Source organism: Balaenoptera acutorostrata, chromosome 10 (genome assembly GCF_949987535.1).
Source record: "Balaenoptera acutorostrata chromosome 10, mBalAcu1.1, whole genome shotgun sequence".
Taxonomy (NCBI): Eukaryota; Metazoa; Chordata; class Mammalia; order Artiodactyla; family Balaenopteridae; genus Balaenoptera; species Balaenoptera acutorostrata.
Genome location: NC_080073.1, coordinates 32,737,902 through 32,757,924, shown reverse-complemented (window position 1 = coordinate 32,757,924; position 20,023 = coordinate 32,737,902). Strand labels below are relative to the sequence as shown.

The 20,023-nt window shown below is 43.1% G+C and overlaps 1 protein-coding gene across 3 annotated transcripts in view; it reads right to left on the bottom strand.

Moving 5' to 3' along the window:
• Window positions 1-20,023, bottom strand: part of ARHGEF3 (Rho guanine nucleotide exchange factor 3) — a 309,968-nt gene that overhangs the window by 176,558 nt on the left and 113,387 nt on the right. The window contains exon 1 of one of the 3 annotated variants that reach the window (XM_028169116.2): window positions 9,347-9,430. The exons of the other annotated variants lie outside the window; for them this stretch is intronic. Within the exon in view, the coding sequence (XP_028024917.2) occupies window positions 9,347-9,427 (81 nt within the window). The 5' untranslated portion in view covers window positions 9,428-9,430. Of the gene's footprint in view, window positions 1-9,346; window positions 9,431-20,023 lie in introns of those variants that run through there. 3 annotated transcript variants of the gene reach the window in all.

Here is a 20,023-nt window from a genome sequence, read left to right as displayed (position 1 = left end):
TTGCTCATTCCTGACAATATAACTCATGATGAAAGTGCACCTGTGCACAGATATTAAAACATCCTAAAGCCACAATTATTGAAACCGTAAATGGTGACTGCAGATTTCTGATGTTTTAATATGAGAACTTACCACATATTTTTTTATTTGATCTTCACAACTCTCCTGATGTAGGCCTTACTATTATCGCTACTGTACAGATTTTTTAAAAACTGAGACTCAAACAGGTGGTGTAAGCCTGCCCAAGAGGGCCTAGAGTTGGCAGGGTCAGGAGGGGACCTCAGAGCTCCTGTTATATGCATACAGCCCCCAGAACAGACTGCCTGAAACCTGCCCTGGTATATTCAAGAATTTGACATACAGTGAATGTTGACTGCAAACTACTACTGGAGGAGAGAAGGACTACTAACAAACGGGACAATTCATTTCTTAGAAAGAAAAGCCTCATTTTAAAGCTCTACTTCACACACAGTCAAAATAAATTCTACATAAATTAGAGTGAGATGTTAAAAAGAAAAAAAAACTAAGAAATTCTGGGGGTGTAGGTTCTCAGGGTATGATACTCTTCTTTAAATGTGTGAGCCTGAATCATTATATATTTATAAATGGGAAACTACCTATAAGGCACCTATAGGTATGCAAAAATGGCCCCTGTTCTTCCACACCTGGTGAAATAACCATAGTGGTGACAACTTCTTACTGAACTCTAAAGAGACTAGTGCCAAAATAGGGGCCTCATTAAGACTCCACCCCATGCTTCCTTGTGTCACTGGAACTCGAAGTGGTGTGTTTCCTATGTTGTTAGTCTATGTACCTTATGGCATGTTCTACTGAGAAGTTTCAAGCAGTTTTCTCACCAAAAATATTATAAGAAACAGCCCTATTATAATTAGGGCTGTGATAAATTCATTCACATAAAACGAAAGAGTGACATTTCAGCAGAATTATTTCTTCATTAAAATTCATGACTAATGGTGGTTCTTTCCATTTAAAATTTTATTCTGGTTTATTTTATTCAATTTCTTTCCTATTTGCACCCAAGAAGCCATAGATTTCACAAAAGCTCAGAAGTTGTCTGGGAATTTCAGGGTCTTTGACCATATTTCATCTGATGCATTACATTTTAAAATAATTCCACAGGGACTTCCCTGGTGGCACAGTGGTTAAGAATCCGCCTGCCAATGCAGGGGACACAGGTTCGAGCCCTGGTCTGGAAGATCCTACATGCTTCAGAGCAACTAAGCCCGTGTACCACAACTACTGAGCCTGCGCTCTAGAGCCTGAGAGCCACAACTAGTGAGCCCGCATGCCACAACTACTGAAGCCCGCACGCCTAGAGCCCGTGCTCCGCAACAAGAGAAGCCACTGCAATGAGAAGCCCACGCACTGCAGCGAAGAGTAGCCCCCGCTCGCCACAACTAGAGAAAGCCCACGCGCAGCAACAAAGACCCAATGCAACCAAAAATAATAAATAAATAAATAAACAAATAAATTTATAAAAAAATAATAATAATAATTCCACAAACTGAATTGAAAAATAGGTGGTGAAACAATCTCATTAAAATGAAATGGGGGCTTCCCTGGTGGCGCAGTGGTTGAGAGTCTGCCTGCCAATGCAGGGGACACGGGTTCGAGCCCTGGTCTGGGAAGATCCCACATGCCGCGGAGCGGCTGGGCCCGTGAGCCACAATTACTGAGCCTGCGCGTCTGGAGCCTGTGCTCCGCAACAAGAGAGGCCGCGATAGTGAGAGGCCCGCGCACCGCGATGAAGAGTGGCCCCCACTTGCCGCAACTAGAGAAAACCCTTGCACAGAAATGAAGACCCAGCACAGCCATAAATAAATAAATAAAATTAAAAGGCATGTATCAATTATAAAAAATTAAAAAAAAATGAAATGGAAGCAGTGACCAAATTAAAATAGTATAGTGCACCTTGATTTAACCAAGTTTCCAACATTAGAAAAGTGTTACATCACAGATCTTAGTTTCTGAGGCTGTTGTCAAATTCAGATTAAGACTAAGAAGAAACAAAATTTATACTGTGGTGCAGAGGGGAGGTACAGTAATACTCTTTGGTGTTACTAGGTTAGCAAGAAGGCATAATGCACGGCAAGCCAGTGAGAAATAAAGAGAACTTCAAAGTATTTTAGAGCCTGGGAGTTTACTCACGGTCACACACTTTTACTGCATAACTTCATATCTACTCCTCGGTGCTGGAAGTGTGGTTAATCCAAGCAAAACTTGAACAACTACCCTGTCCCCCTCCCTCATCGTGAACCATAGACACAGTGGGGGGCGGGGGGGGCGGTGTCCAGACCTCACACCAGGCCAGTTGGATGCAAGGTGGTTTAACTCAAGAGACTTCAACCATTTGAAAATGCTAATGCTTTTCTAGAGCCCTGCTTAATATCCCAGCTCAACAAGATTACAAAATGATGAGAATGTGGGAGCAGACCTGGCTGCCCAAGGTCAAGAATGAATAAATAGAAAAGTTTTCATCTATAGTTTCAACACAAGAACTAAAAATAAATGAAGCTTGAACATGGAGGTCTCAACAGATTGCTAATCATGGCTAATCTTGAGTACTTATCTTGCTGGTTTTTTTTTTTTTTTTAATTTATTTATTTTATTTATTTTTATTTATGGCTGTATTGGGTCTTCATTGCTGCGCGCAGGCTTTCTCTAGTTGCGGCGAGTGGGGGCTACTCTTCATTGCGGTGCACAGGCTTCTCATTGCGGTGGCTTCTCTTGTTGTGCAGCACGGGCTCTGGGCGCACGGGCTTCAGTAGTTGTGGCACGTGGGCTCAGTAGTTGTGGCTCACGGGCTCAGTAATTGTGGCTCGCGGGCTCTAGAGCACAGGCTCAGTAGTTGTGGCGCACAGGCTTAGTTGCTCTGCGGCATGTGGGATCTTCCCGGACCAGGGTTCGAACCCGTGTCTCCTGCATTGGCAGGCGGATTCTTAACCACTGCTCCACCAGGGAAGTCCTCTTGCTGGTTTTGTTACGAGCAATAGCTTGAATTATTTTTTTCTCTAAACAAATCTGAACTTTTTTTTTTTTTTTTTTTTTTTAATTTTATAGCTACTTTATTTATTTATTTCTTTATTTTTTTGGCTGTGTTGGGTCTTCAGTTCCTGCGAGGGCTTTCTCTAGTTACGGCAAGTGGGGGCCACTCTTCATCGCGGTGCAGGGACCGCTCTTCATCGCGGTGCGTGGGCCTCTCACTATCGCGGCCCCTCCCGTTGCGGGGCACAGGCTCCAGACGCGCAGGCTCAGTAGTTGTGGCTCACGGGCCCAGCTGCTCCGTGGCATGTGGGATCCTCCCAGACCAGGGCTCGAACCCGTGTCCCCCGCACTAGCAGGCGGACTCCCAACCACTGCGCCACCAGGGAAGCCCAAATCTGAACTTTTATAATCACATTCCTCACATGATTTTGGCAACCAATACATAGACAACTATTTTTAAAAGCGAATGAAAAATAAGGAGAGCCGTCTTCTGATGTGCGCTGTGAAACGGCCACCAGCCTGGTCTCTGGTCTTTCACCTCCTTTCTGAACATGAGCAAGGAAGCCTGAAGAACTTCTGCATGGAGCAGACTGGGGCGCTTGCAAGAAGCTCACTCAATTTCTTAGAAACATGAATACCGTGAATACAGCTTTTTTCAAAGGACTGTCAAGTCCTCTTCGTTAAACTGGCAGTTAAAAGTGAAACTCCAGCAGGTTGCTGACCTCTAACCAATTCGTAGGAAAAAGAAAGGTTTAAAAACTGATTAGCTGATATCTAACAACCAAAGAGCTTCCTTCCTTGGAAATTAGACTTACTCTTTGGCATTATACTGTCAAAATTGGTTAGAAGTGGAAAATCTGAATATGAGGGGGGTGGTATTCCTAACACTACTCAGGAGGATTTTTAAAAGTAATTTGCTTATATCAAAGAACAAGTCTTGACAAACTGAATTTCTGAGTTAAAAATATATAGCAAAAGCAGAAATCATTCTTAATAAAAAGTTTCTTACCATTATTTTTGACTCCAGATATCTCCTTAGGGATAATTTCTGGGAACAACTGGCTGGCTGGAATAATGAACAGTAAATTCATACGGGAGCTCTGTGATTTTTGGCTCTGCCATTTACTAGCTGAATGACCTAGTAAGTCACTTCTTAACTTCCTTGACCCTTAGTTTCCTCATCTGTAAAACAGGAATAATGATTCCATTATCCCTCATGAGGAGGATAGGAATCTAACTGATACGTACTTGTGTTTAAAAGCAAAACAGAAGATGTTGGGAACACTGGGGATCATTATACTATTCTTTCTATTTTTGTATAAGTTTAAAAAATTTTCATAATACAGTGTTTTTTAAAAGACAAAAGCTTAGTAATAATTTCTTTACTTTTACTTTTCAAGCAGAAAAGGAAGTTTTTTGGCGTAATTATGGACAATGGTCCAAATCCTCCTCTGAGCAAGTTGAAAATTTGTTACCAAATCTGAAATAGCTTGATTTTTACCCTGATTTGAATGAGAGCCATCAACTGGGCATCTAATAAGAAAAAGGCAATGGAAATTTGCAATTCCTCATTTTTCCCTCTTCCTTCCAACAGGGGGAAAAATGGGAAGGTGGTTAAAGCTCAAGTCCTATTTATTTTTTAGATGTTATAATGCTGACTTCCTTGAAATCCTTGTGTCCATTTAAAAAGTTTAAGGCTTCTATGAAAATACCTCCAAGAAAACACCGAAAGATTGAAAAGCATGTATGCACCCATGACTCAGCATCCATTCTGCTTACACAACAGTGAAAGTGTTTTTTTTGTTTGGTGTATATCCATGTGTATTTGAAGAATAAATATTGTTACTTTTCCCCTTAAATCAGAATCAGAAAGGAATCACCAAAACACTGGAAACCAGCAAACCAAGCGGGAGATACTCAGAAAAGGCTTCTTTCCAGCGCCCACCGGAGGGAAGCTGATTCTGGTCGGAAGCTCAGTGCCTCCTCCCAGTTAGGGTTCTGCCCTGGAGGCTGTCCCTTTAAATCAGACTTCCTGAGATTTCCACATGCAGCTTCCTGGAGACAATATAAGATAAACAATAAACTCTGCAGCAAAATCTTGGACAATAAGCCCCACGTGGCCATAACAAGAAGCAATTATAAGCACTGACAATGGCTAGGGCATTTCCAACAGGAATGCAAATCTGTGATAAACACGGGAGAAACATGCTACCCCACACACCTGCACAAACTAAACTAATTAAAAAAAATAGCCCCTAGACTCTCATCAGATTGAGAAATAGTTGCTTCCAAATTTGGCACTAATTTTTTGAAAAATAACTGTCTAAGAGAAAAGCAATCAAGTCTTACTTAAAGTGCCACTGCCTGTTAGATGCACATTGCTGAGGCCAAGTGATTCCATGAGTCACTAACTCCACGTGTCTCTGTGAGGGACATTTATCACCCTCTGGATGCTATGCAGCTCAACCCCCTCCCTAGGTTTAGGGAAGCCCCAACTCACGAACCAGAGCCCACATTCTACCAGAGGAGATGAGGGTGCCACACATTTGCTTTCCCAGCTTCCCTTGCAGCTAGGGAATGAGAGCATGAGTGAGGCTCAGGCAATGAGATACTCCCACCCCAGACCTGGCATGAGAAGCTGGCAGAGAAAGCAGAAGGGATACCGCAGACTCTATTCTGGTGAGGGTGGTGGCAGCTCGCAGAGGCGGCAGTGAGGGCAGATCGAGTAGCTGGGTCCTGTAACCAGTGTCGGTGGTGCAAACCATGGTATCTACACCTGCCCAGCAGTGGCAGCAACAGTATCCTTGTAGGAAATGTTTGGTAGCATAATTTGGGTTGTTCTTGATTCCCTGATCCTTTCCAAATTCATTGAACTTCCTGTACCTTTTAATAAATTCACTTTCTGCTTAAATCCATCACAACTGGGTTTTATTGCTAGGGGTTAGTTCATGCACACAAAATACAGGGTGGGCTAAAGCTGAAGTAGTCCAGAAACCAATCCCAAAGAATGATTCTGAGTATAAGGACTGAATATATCCTTTCACACCTCAGATTCAATCCAAACACTGTCCCTCAGCCTGCAAGGCCCTGCATCAATTTGTCCCTATCTCCCTCCTGGACCTACTCTCCTCTCTCCTCCTAAGCTCTGGTCATACTTTCTGTTCCTCATCAGGCCCTTTTCTGCCTCAGGGCCTTTGCACTTGCTCTCCAGAAAACTGTTTCCTCCAACTCTTCACATTGCAGCAGCATCCTTTTCATAGTTCAGTCACAGCTTACAGGAAACCTTCAATGACCAGACTGTCTAAAGGACCACACTGCACACCCCACCATCTTATCCTTTATCACAATACCCTGTTAGTTTCCTTTCTAGCACACATCCTGTGATTAATTTATTTCATTATTAATAACAATAGCAACCACCATTGATTGGAGGCTTGTTACATGCCAGACACTAGGCTAAACTCATTTACTTCTATGATCACCCTGTGAGATGGGTACTTTTATTAACCCTTGCTTACAGATAAGGAAGCAGGCACAGAGGGGTTAAGGAATTGTTCAAGCATGGCAGGGATGGAATAGGACTCTGAACCCAGACCTGCAGTGTGGGCTCATTACCACAAGGCTCATTCAAGAAGTTGTCTGACAACAACGTAATGAGCCTCGACAACAGTGCAGGCTCTGGAGCCACAGGACTGGCCCAGCTCTCATGGAGCCCACAGCCGCGTGTTCCAGATCTTCCACCAGGTGCTCTAGCTACTCTCCAGGGACCCTCCTCAGGGAAGAAATGTAGCCAGGTGTGTGTAAAGAGGGTGAGGGGGTCCTTCATTCAACAGAGAAGTGCCCCGCTCTGTGCTCAAAGTGTCAGCATACAAACAATGTTTGCTGCTCACCCTGCTGCATTCCACAGTCCTGGGGCACAGGGAACACAGAGGAAGCGCCAGGGACAATTCGCAGGTCTCCCCTGAGTGAAAAGTGCCATTTGAACAGGTGGTTGGGAATGTGTAAGAATTGCCAGGCTGAGGGGAGGAGGGCCAGAGCAAAGGAGAGAAGTGGGGACAGACAGCATGGCTCATCCAGGAAGTGGGGAGATGTTCAAAGGGCCTGTGGAAGGGACAGGGTGGGAAGACCAGGAGATGAGAAGGTTGGAACCAAGGCAGGAATGCCAACTCTATCCTGCAGGAAATGGGGCACCAGAGCAAGTTTTTTTGGCAAGAACAGACATGACCAGATAAAAATTCTTTTTCTCGAGAACAGTGGCCATGGCTACACAGCACTGGTGAGACGTTCTGGCACCCTCTTTGCTAGCACACATGCATCAATACATGAGCTAAAAGCCAGGAACTGTAACAACAACAACAAAATTCCATTTCTATGCTTCGTGACTCCATCTCTTTGCTGAATGAGAAGTGAGCTAAATTTGCCCTTCCAACAGGAGCTGGAAGCATAGCCATCCCCTCCTGAAATGTGAAATTACACAGAGCTCTCACATCTGTAATTTACGGAGAAAAGAAGGAATTCCCCTGCTACTTGACTTTACAACTCCAATCACTTCTGCCCAGATTATCCCAGTGTGGTAGCAAGAACCTCACCTCTGGGTTGTGTCATCATTAAAATGAAAGGCTGACTTCTATTTTTTTTAAAGAATGTATGAGGTTGAGGCACAAAGGGCTTCCTGTGTTGAATGAGCATCTGGGGAATGTGGGAGGAGTCCCCAGAAAGACCCTCTGAGGCCAGGTGAGACCAGGGCATAGTAACAGGCCCTAGGAAATGGTATGCTAAGTTTGCAGCCGAGAAGGTCTGGGAGCACCGAGGCCAGACAAGATTGCAAGGGCAGAGCATCTGGAAAGTAGGCTGGAAATCAATGAAGGCAGTTTAGCACAAGGATTAGGAAGAGGAGTTCTGAGCCAAACAACCTGGATTCAAATCCCAGTGCCACCGCTTACTGTGTGGCCTCCAGCAATTTCCTTAACTTCTCTGTGCCTCAGTTTCATCATCTGTTAAATGAGGATAATAAGAGTGCCCACCACAGGTCATTGTGAGGATCAAATAAGTCACTTAGTGCCTGGCACACGATAAGTAACCATGGCAGCTTTTGGAGGCTCTGTATGATAAACAATGAAATTTGCAGCCAAATCATGGACAATAAGCTCCTATGTGGGACAGCAAAAAGCAATTATAAGTGCTGACAATGGCTAGGACATTTTCAGTAGGAATGCAAATCTATACAAATAGCTGTTGCTGCCATCTTTATTTAATATATATAATATTTCTTATAGTACATAATTACGTATTATAAATAAAACTTTATTTTTAAGTATCACATAACATTAAAAGTCACTTTACCTAATATAGTAATATAATTATTTTATTATGATCTGCTTTAACTTAAGAAAGAATTTGTCAACAAAATTGAGGGGTCTGAGGGGAGAGCCCCAGCAGCAGGTGCCCAGGCAATGCTTGTACAGTGACTTTTGACCCTCTTCAGGTAAAGTGACAGTGACACTAATGTGGACTCTAGAGCCAATTTGCTGGGTCAGAGTCTGGGATTTGCCACATAGGAGTTGCAGGCTTGGGAAAGTCACTTAGCCCATAAAACCTTGAGCTCTTCATCTCTGCAAAGGGGATGATAACAATAGTACCCCCTTAGAGTTTGTGGTGCTCAAATTTATGCACATTTTTCACAGACAACCTGCCCAACAACCTGTGAATCACATACAATTATGATGTCCATTTTACAAAATGAGAAAACCCACGGCTCAGAGATGTTAATCAAATCACCGAAGGACACACAGCTAGACTGACACACAGGAACTCTGACTTGAGCCAGCACTCTAAGCCAGCCCTCAATTTTGCACACTTGTGAAACATGAGAAGGATACACCACAGCTCCTCTGCAGGATGAGAGGGGTAACTAATGTGTGCACAGAAATTACTCTTTAAGAAGGGTGTGGGGGACTTCCCTGGTGGCACAGCACCTAAGAATCCTCCTGCCAATGCAGGGGACACGGGTTCGATCCCTGGTCCAGGAAGATTCCACATGCCGCGGAGCAACTAAGCCAGTGCGCCACAACTACTGAGCCTGCGCTCTAGAGCCTGGGAGCCACAACTACTGAGCCCGTGTGTTGCAACTACTGAAACCCGCGTGTCTAGAGCCCATGCTCTGCAACAAGAGAAGCCACAGCAATAAGAAGCCTGCACACCACAATGAAGAGTAGCCCCCGCTTGCCGCAACTAGAAAAACCCCGCGAGCAGCAATGAAGACCCAATGCAGCCTAAATAAACAAACAACAAACAAATAAATAAAAAAGAACAGTGTGTATTTTCCATCGCAGATCCTTACCCTTATGACACCTGCTAAGGCAGTGAAACTCCCCGTTGTTAAACACCTATTATGCACCAAGCACCTTGCTGAGTGTCCCATCACATCATCACCATTTCATCACCATGGCAATGCTATGAGACAAGGACTGGAGGCCGATGAGGCTCAGAGAGACTGAGTTCCTGGCCCATCGACACAGAGCTTGTCAGTGGCAGCATCCCACCACACATCTGGGTCTGTCCTTCTCCCACTTAGGCTTGGAGACAGGCTTTAAAAACACCCACTAATGTCCGTCCTTCTCCCACTTAGGCTTGGAGACAGGCTTTAAAAACACCCCCTAATGTCCTTCATGTGTCCCTCTCCCCCTCATTACGCACAAAGCTACTTATTCTGCACCAAGATGATGACCACAGGGGCCAAGCAGGGCCGTGGCACAAACTGTAATTACTACAGACAACAATTTGCATTCCAGATCTGAAGTGTGCTCAGGGTGTCACTTGAGCCCTGTAATCAGCTCAGCCTCTCTCCAAATCTTCCTTGAAATGAAGACATACTAAAGGAACTGAGACACAGAGGGAGGTTGGAAAATATGCCTCTGCTCCCAGTGACCTGCCACCTGAGGAAAACCATGCCGAGAAATGGTCAGGGTTGAGTGGCATCTAAACCCCAGAGAGATCAAATTCCTCTGTCACAGAACAAAGAAAACAGCAGCCAGGACAGTGGACACGCTGGGCAAGACCGGTAAATAATTAAAGGCAGGAAACTCAGTACATAACACATGGGCCTCAGTTTGAGGTGTAATGGACACCCTTCCCTCCTTTATCACAAGTTGCTGTCTTGCCTACGAGTCACTTGTCAGGGTGTGGTGGCTTTGCCACCACAGGACATCCACAAGATGAGCAAAAGCCTTACTATGTGCGCACTGTGAGAAAAAAATACAACCTCTGCATTAGAGAAAGAGTTCCCAGAGGACCTTTCTATGAGCAAAGAATGCTATGATTTGGGTGCTCCCGAGTGGGGAAGGAGGGTATAGTGGGAAGAGAGGGAGTGGAGGATACCAGAATTCTCAACCCTGCCTGCAGCCTCTTTTACTATACCTGAACCACAGAGGCATTTGTACTAATAATTTTGGCTCCAAGTGTCTAGAGTCCTGAGTACTTGTTAACTGGGATTCACCATAGCCCGACTTTCTTTTACTAGGGAAAGAGGACAAACCACATGTCAATTTCCATCACCTCAGATCCTGACTGAAGATTTTCACATGGAACCTCTACTGAGGTGACGGTATCTGCAAGATTGCCCTAAAAACTAGAGTGTTGGACTTCCCTGGTGGCGCAGTGGTTAAGAATCCACCTACCAATGCAGGGGACACAGGCTCGATCCCTGGTCTGGGAAGATCCCACATGTCGCGGAGCAACTAAGCCCATGCACCACAACTACCGAGCCTGTGCTCTAGAGCCCACGAGCCACAACTACTGAAGCCCGTGTGCCTAGAGCCCGTGCTCCGCAACAAGAGAAGTCACCGCAATGAGAAGCCCGCGCACCGCAACAAAGAGTAGCTCCCGCTCACCGCAGCTAGAGAAAGCCTGCGTGCAGCAACAAAGAGCAAACACAGCCAAAAAAACAAACAAAAAAACCCCCCAAAACTAGAGTGTTTCTCAAACTTTAATGTGCCCACAAATCACCTGGGCATCTTGATAAAATGCAGATTCTGATTCAGGTCTGGGGTGGGGCTCGAGATTCTGCATTTCTAACGAGCTCTCAGATGCTGTTGCTGTTACTGCCTCATGGACCACACGTTAAGAACCTTTGCTAGGAGACGTGCTAGTGGCTGAAGCAGACCGAAAAACAATCTTACTTCCTATGTCTCTACGGTCATGATGTCAAGTGGTGTCTTCATTCTAAGAGCTAAGAAGTAAACTCAAGCACAATGTATCTTTAAAGTTCTTGTTTCCAAGTTATCTCACTGACGGTTAATAGGATGACTGTTCTTGCAGGAAAACCTTGTTGAACGCTATTAACTGAGGAAAATCCAGCAGATCTTCCCTTGGCCCAAGTATTCTGGAATAGCCCTGGGTCCTCTGAGGTTCAAAGGACAACACAGTTGAGCATCATGCCTTCACCAGCATTCTCATCACTGACGCTTCTTGGGGTGGCCAGCCCACTGCAGGTGTAGCTGTGTTCTAGAGGCTGAGCAACCTGCTCGCCCAGCCCACCAGCTGTGGCTGGGGGCCTCTTAAGAACTTGAGCACTATCTCCTCAGTCACAGGTTGCACACTCCCAACCAGACAGGCACCTTAATCAAATCATCCAGCTAATTCAATACATTTTTTTTTTTTAACTGCCTGGAGCTGGCTGCCTTATCCCGTTATGCAAACAGTACACAATGAATTGCTGATAGCATCTCCTCACCGTTGCCAACATAAACCCTGCCAGGCCAGCAGAAATGAGCCCAGTGACCGTAAGCAACAATAGTTGCATGGGTCTTTTAAATAAACACAACTAACAACCGGTGAAAATGTTATCTCCTCCTATTGCTAAACCAGAGACTTCTGAAATTGAGTTCTTCTAGAAATAAAACCAAGTGTCAAGTGTCAGAAGTAGAAGGCAGCTGAGTGGAGGACACCCAGAAAACCAACTCTGTGTTTCTTCCACAAACACACATGTAGACATAGATTTTTGGACCACTAAAACTAAATCAACTGACTTACTTGTATTGTCTGTTTCTTGCCTCACAGTAAGGATTTTTCTTTCCTATTCTTGTCCCCTGCACTTTTGGGCATTTGTCCTTTAAGTTGGGTATAACATATTAAAGAACTTTGATATCATTTAATAACATAAAATTACATATAAGATATAAGAAGGAACATTAGTCTTTAAACCCAAACCCTAAAATAGAAAAAAAAAATGCCAGTGGACAAGGGAAGAGAAATGGACATTTATTAAAGTAGAGAGATGATATTCAAGGACTAGGTAGGCTCCAGGGAGGGAGCCTTTGATGGACCACGTCAGAATGACTAATAAAACAAGAGGGAAAAGCCATTTCCTGAGCAATGGGTGTTGGGAGAAAAGGAAGAGCAAACTGAGGACAAGCTTTTTAGTGGCACATATGCAGGGCCTCTTAGTCACTCTGGATAATGAGATGAGTATATTTTTAAAAGAAGGAAAAAAGACATGACATCAAGACTATAAGAATAGGCAGCAGGAAGCTTTATTATGTTTCAAGAACAGCAAATCTTGTCCACTTGTACCAATTCTATAGACTTGAAAAGACCATTCTAGTCTCAAACTCAAGCTTTTTCCTTCCTTGAGAAGTTTTGGAATTTGGCGATAAACTTATCGATGCCTGGCAAAGATCTGCCTCAAGAAAAACACGTTCGACTTTCATTACAAAAATTTCACAGTGGGAAACATACTTTGGAGTGGAGGGTATTTTTTAAAAGACAAGTATCTTTTTGACCCCGAAATTCCTAAGCCAAGTTTGCAATTGAGAGTCCTCAGAGTTTCAATAATAAATTAAACCCAAGAGGAGGAACACACAGGATGCCACATTAGGTATTTTTCTCTAATTTTCCCAAAATGATATTCCACAGTATTGTCTCAAGCTATCATCCGGAACCCATAAAAATAATGTGCCCCAATTCAGGAAGATGCAACTGAGTTACCTATTAACTCTTTGGAATATTAACTCTTGGGGATGATTGTTTTAGGACTGTGATTTCTCTCTTGGCTGAGTACGCAGTATTCATTCTTATTAAGGTGCTTTCCTCCCCTCTCTCACATATACAAGATTTATGGATTTTTTTTTAGTTGTTGTTACAGAAGGAAGACAAAATTCCTCCAAGTTCACCTTTACCAAGTTCTCACATTTGAAACTCCTCCACAAACAGATGCCATATTTTAAAATTCCATCTTAAGGAATCATGGGATTTAGGCCAATTCATTGAATTTCTGACTCAGATTTATTCCTGCTGCCTGCTGTGGATGATTTTTATTCTTAAACCTTAAAACCTAAAACTCCACTTCAAAATTACAGTTCAAATATTTGTCTCCTCACCTCAGTTTTTCTACTCTTCAACTATAAAAATTATGTATGCACCCTGTAGAAATTTGGGAAAGTCAAAATAAAACGAAGAAAAAATGTCACTTATAACCTCACTTACAGAGAGGAAATCATTATTAATATTTTGTTATATTTTCTTTCAGTCCTTTAAATGAATTTTTTCATAGCAGGATCATTACTGTACATACAATTTTGTTTCCTGCTTTTAAAGCCATAACAATAAACATTTTCCCTGAATTAACACTCTTCCTCAATAGCCCCTTATGGCTGCATAATATGCATTCATATGGATAAAACACAATTTATACCAACGGTTCCACATAATTGGACATTTAGACTTTTTCCATTTTTTCTGTCATTATAATGACTGCTGCACTAAACATTTTTGTGCATAAATCTTAATCCACAGCTCTGGTAACTTCTTTAGGATAAATTCCTAGAAGCGAAATTATTAGATCAATAGTCATAAATGCATTTATGATTCTTGACACAAATAGCTTTCCAGAAAGATGATCAAGTAACAATGCCACTGAACATTGGTGAGAGCATCAGTCCTACTGCACCCTCACGAGCATTTAAAGTTATCACTTTAAAAAAGGCTGATTAATTCTGCTGCTGAAAAACCTTAAAAAATTTCCCATTCTTAGACTGACCTGCTGAGGTCAATGATTTCAAATGTTCCCTCAGTATCAGAATAATCTTCAAATACAATGTTAATTTTTCTCACATACAAGAATGCAAGCAAAACCACAAACATGAAAAGAATGTAGTCATTTGTTGGATGTTTTCATTGGGCAACTAAGGTGCTGTAGTGAAGAAGCCAAGAACAACCAGTACAATGTACCAGTCTGTGACCGTACGGAGAGATGCCCAGTACAGAGAGACACGAGCAAAGTAAATTCAGAACTGAATCCACTGCCAAACTTCACAAGATACATAAGATTTGAATTACCATAAGTCACACTTATCAGAAGGAATACATTAGAATGTTCAGGAATATATCCAGATTACATTTAAAATTCATTCAGGGCTTCCCTAGTGGTGCAGTGGTTAAGAATCCGCCTGCCAATGCAGGGGACATGGGTTTGAGCCCTGGTCCGAGAAGATCCCACATGCTGCGAAGCAACTAAGCCCGTGTGCCACAACTACTGAGCCTGCGCTCTAGAGCCCTCAAGCCACAACTACTGAAGCCCGTGCACCTAGAGCCTATACTCTGCAACAAGAGAAGCCCCCGCAATGAGAAGCCCGTGCACCGCAACGAAGAGTAGCCCCCGCTCACCGCAACTAGAGAAAGCCCGCGCGCAGCAACGAAGACCCAGCGCTGCCAAAAATAAATAAAGAAAATAAAGAAATTTATTTAAAAAATAAAAAATAAAATAAAATTCATTCAATAGCTTTTTACACAAGAAATTTTCTTTCTTTCTCCAAATTGGTGCATATTCCCATACACATCAGGTAAGTTTTTTTTACTTAATGGCACATATACGCAAGAGCAAATGGTCTAGACTCAGTCTCTTATAACTCAAGGCCTAAACTGATCACCCTAGAACATGGAAAAGCATTAGATAAATGGAAACCTTTTCTACTATACTGGAAATGGTTTGGGGTATCTTTCCCATATTCTCTTTCCAGGAAATTTGTCCCACTTTCCCCAATGTTGTCCACAGCTCCTGCTGAGTGGGTATAATATAACAGTAGCTGTAGCAAGGGGGGAAAGTATTTATTGAGCACCTACTATGTCACAGACCCAGTGCTAAATACCTAACATGAATTATTTAATTTAATTCTCATAAGAACCCCATGAGTTAGATACATTTTTCAGATGGGGAAATCTGAGTTTCAGTAGGTTTACTTACTTGCCCAAGCTGGTGGGTCCCTTTGACCCTGACTCTCTGGCCAAAGATGACTGGACCAAGGGGGAGGGAAGCCCCTCTAGGAGCCAGCCAGAAGCCTGCCCACCACCTGTGAAGCCCAACAAAAGAAAGAGGATCTGAAGCAATCAGGGTTTTCTTAGGGATTTGGGGATAGGGCAACCAACTGAGACTATCCCACGAGCTTTGGGAGAAAGAGCTGCTGAAAGACATGTCAGGTTGGATCAGAGCTGGCATCGTGACAAGCCCAACAATGGCACATACAAGGAGAAGACACTGGGAGCAGGACCTGAATATCAGAAGGTAAAAGCAGAGAGAGAAAGAATGAAACTGACCCACAGAGAGAAATCCTGGGTTTCTGCAACTGTAATTCTCTTATTAAACAGCACTTTTCTTGAGGGAATGGGAGCAAGTGCCTGCTTTTTGCCAAGAGCTCTGTTTAAAATAACCACCAAGGAATTTACGGTGGAGTCATTCCTCACTGGAATGGACTGTCATCAGCACCTACCCTGTGCAGCAAGTTAGCACCATTAATAACAAACATCCAACGCATGTGCCTCTTAATGAGATGCAAGTACCTGGCATCCCTTAGGATGTTTTCCTGCCCCAAAGTGCTTAACTTGAAACAAACCAAGCCTTTAGACCTAAATTACCAGTTTATAAGAAATATAAAGGACAAAGGAGCAAGTTAAATGACATCATAGGTAAGCAATCAGATAAACTAAAATGTGAGACCCATTCCATAAGCAGTTGGTCTAGTCTTTTCAAAAAGTCAGTGTCATGAAAAAAAAAAAAAAAAAAGAGGGGCTTCCCTGGTGGTGCAGTGGTTAAGACTCCAAGCTCCCAGTGCAGGGGGCCTGGGTTCGATCCCTGGCCAGGGAACTAGATCCCACATGCACGCTGCAACTAAGAGTTCACACGCCACAACTAAGGAGTTGGAGAGCCACAAGTAAGGAGCCCACCTGCCACAGCTAAGACCTGGTGCGACCAAATAAATAAATACTAAGAAAAAGAAAGAAAGAAAGGAGAGATGAGGGGATTATTCAAGGATTTAAAAGGACTAAAAAACACAGTTAACAAAATGAAATCGTCATCCTCAATTGGATAAAAACAACCAAACAAAAAATCCAACCAGATGCAATGCATGGCCCTTGAATGGTTTGGGGGGAAACCAACTATAAAAGATAATTAGGGGGACTTCCCTGACGGTCCAGTGTTTAAGAGTTCGCCTTCCAATGCAGGGAGTGCGGGTTCGATCCCTGGTCGGGGAGCTAAGATCCCACATGCCTTGGGGCCAAAAAACCAAAACATAAAACAGAAGCAATATTGTAACAAATTCAATAAAGACTTTAAAAATGGTCCACATCAAAAAAAAAAATCTTTAAAAAAAAAAAGATAGGGCTTCCCTGGTGGCGCAGTGGTTGAGAATCTGCCTGCTAATGCAGGGGACACGGGTTCGAGCCCTGGTCTGGGAAGATCCCACATGCCACGGAGCAGCTGGGCCCGTGAGCCACAACTACTGAGCCTGCGCGTCTGGAGCCTGTGCCCCGCAACGGGAGGGGCCGCGATAGTGAGAGGCCCGCGCACCGCGATGAAGAGCGGTCCCTGCACCGCGATGAAGAGTGGCCCCCACTTGCCGTAACTGGAGAAAGCCCTCGCACGAACCGAAGACCCAACATGGCCAAAAAAAAAAAAAAAGATAATTGGGGAAATAGTAATATAGACTGCATGTTGGGGAATTAATAGTAACTTTATTAGGCTTGATAATGTAGGAAAATGTCCTTATTCTTAAGACATATGTATTGAAGTATTTAGAAGTGAAGTGTCGTGACTGTCTCACTTTGAAATGATTTAGTAAAATAAAGCCAAATTGTATAAACAGCTAGAGACAGATAAACAGGTAAAGCAAAATGTTAGCAATTAATTGTTGATTCTAGATGGTGGGTGTTCATTGCACTTATCTTTCAACTTTCCATATATTTAAAAGTTTTCATAATAAAAAGTTGAAAAAATAGCACACATAGTAAAAATAATAATCTTGGAAACCACTTAGGAAGATACCTGGTGACGCCTGACAGCCCTTCTCTCAATAAAGCACACTCAATAGTTCCTACTTTACTGTTATAACAAATATTGTACATACATCTTCAGTTTAGCCCCAGACGAAGCTGTTGCTTGTTTTTAGCGGCAATGCAGCACAAAAAGCCCCCATCAAGTTCTAGAATCACCATCCGCCCACTGGGATCGACAGAGGAAAAAGCAGGTTCACAATCCCATCTAACAAGAGTCGTAAGTTCCCGTCCCACCCATTTTTTCTATAAGCAAGTTTAGATGAACCTGCATAAATTAAATGCACATCTGATACAACTTCCTTGCACCTTCCTCAAATCAGAACTTTTAAACAAGTCCTCATCTGTCCATTAAAAAGTTATAGGCCTCAGGCTTCCCTGGTGGCGCAGTGGTTGAGAATCTGCCTGCCAATGCAGGGGACACGGGTTCGAGCCCTGGTCTGGGAAGATCCCACATGCCGCGGAGCAACTGGGCCTGTGAGCCACAACTACTGAGCCTGCGCATCTGGAGCCTGTGCTCCGCAAAAAGAGAGGCCGCGATAGTGAGAGGCCCGCGCACCGCGATGAAGAGTGGCCCCCACTTGCCACAACCAGAGAAAGCCCTCACACAGAAACGAAGACCCAACACAGCCAAAAATAAATTAAAAAAAAAAAAAAAGCAAATGTCTTCATTAAAAAAAAAAAAAAATTTAAAAAAAAAAAAGTTATAGGCCTCATTCCCTCTTTTTTCCAAATGGATGTAAGGTCAAATCAGCCCTGAGGATATAAAAACACATTGTGCATTAGCAGCGTTCTGCTGTACGGTATGTTTCCTCCTCCTTGAACGTGTGTTAACCTGGAGGTCAGGGCAGTGGTGGTCCACGCTGCTGCTGCAGCATCTAATCCAGCTGTTTTTATTACCAGTACCATGTACAAGTCCACAGTAAGAGTCATGCTCAAAAAGGCTAGTCCAGGAGCTGTGTTCATTGAGATTTCCAGAGTCGGACGGCAGAAGGAGAGAGCCTGGATGGGAGATGACAAATGTGGGAGGCCCAAAAAATCAAGTAAGAGAAGAATTTTCATCCTCAGGCCTAAATAAGATAGCCCATTTCAAAATGAGCTCTGTGCAATCAAGTTGTAATGAGCTTTTGCTTTTAGGGAATATTTATTTCAATTACTAAAGGTGAATAAGTTTGTAACAACTTACAAATAATAATAGAAATGTATTTCTATTATTTCTAATCAATAATAGAAATATCTTAAGTTATGTTAAGTATAAATAAGTGGTAAGTAGAATATGTATGTGGTAAACATAGATAGGAAAGGGTAAAAGGAGCAGAAGATACCTACTATTCATGAGCCACCTGGTTACTGAATGTTTGTTATGCACTAGATATGCATGAGACTTATGAGGTACTGACTATACAGAGGCACAAAATATATATGAGCACTTAATATACATGAGGCCTTAATTTGGCTACCCACTGGAGACATCCTATTCTGGCCCCATGTGCCCTCTGCCCAAGAAACACAAATAAAATAGAAATTAGCCAGCTGTTCATCTGGCTAATTGCCAAGCTGCTACTGTTGACCAGGTATGTTTGTCCCTGAGTTTTTATGATAAAGCAAGTGTGTGTCATTGGCCCAGGGCACCTTCAGTCTGTGGACCTCTTTCCTGCACTTCAACTCTGGTCCTTGCAGCCACATCCGTGGGGAAGGCCAATGCAGTAGAGAGAAAGGGGACGTATTGGCATTGTGAACCCCAGGATACAAGTGAGGTCCTTCCGTCCTCTCTGTAGTATGTTAACTTACCCCATTTCTCCCCCTTGCTTCTCACTATGTTTCAACTGGTTTAATTGGACAGTGTGATCTGAGTATTTAAAGAAAAGGGTGAGGCACTATTTAGCCTCACAATGAGCTCAACCTCGTCTAATCCATTAAACGGGACACATTATTGTGAAGAGGAAGAAGTTGATAGGAAAGAAGAAAAGTCGGTGACAGGACCATTACCAACTCCCATGTAAGAGGCTTCAATTCCCATCCCCAGCTTCTGACGTGGGCAGGAAACAGAATATAAAATCTAACACAGAGGGGAAAAGGAAAACTGAAGGGAAAGGTTCAGATTCAGAAAAAAATTTCCAAATTGCTGCATCCCCTCAGTTCTCAATATCACCTTCCCCTCCCACGCCTTCAAATAGCATGAGGGCCTTTTGGAGGTGATGAGATCACTGCCACAATATTGTTGTGTAATAAAGGCTAAATTTGATTAGAATGAAAAATAAATACCTCCATGAAAAGTCATAAATGCAACAAAACACAAAGCCATACTGAGACTGAGTCTTCGGCCACCTTCTATTTAAGACCTAAATAGACATTTCTCCAAAGAAGACATACAGATGGCCAATAGGCACGTGAAAAGATGCTCAACATCACTAATTATTAGAGAAATGCAAATCAAAACTACAATGAGGTACCACCTCACACCAGTCAGAATGGCCATCACTAAAAAGTCTACAAATAATAAATGCTGGAGAGGGGATGGAGAAAAGGGAACCCTCCTACACTGTTGGTGGGAATGTAAATTAGTGCAGCTGCTCTGAAAAACAGTATGGAGGTTCCTCAAAAAACTAAAAATAGAGTTGCCATATGATCCAGCAATCCCATTCCTGGGCATATACCCAGACAAAACTGTAATTTGAAAAGATACATGCACCCT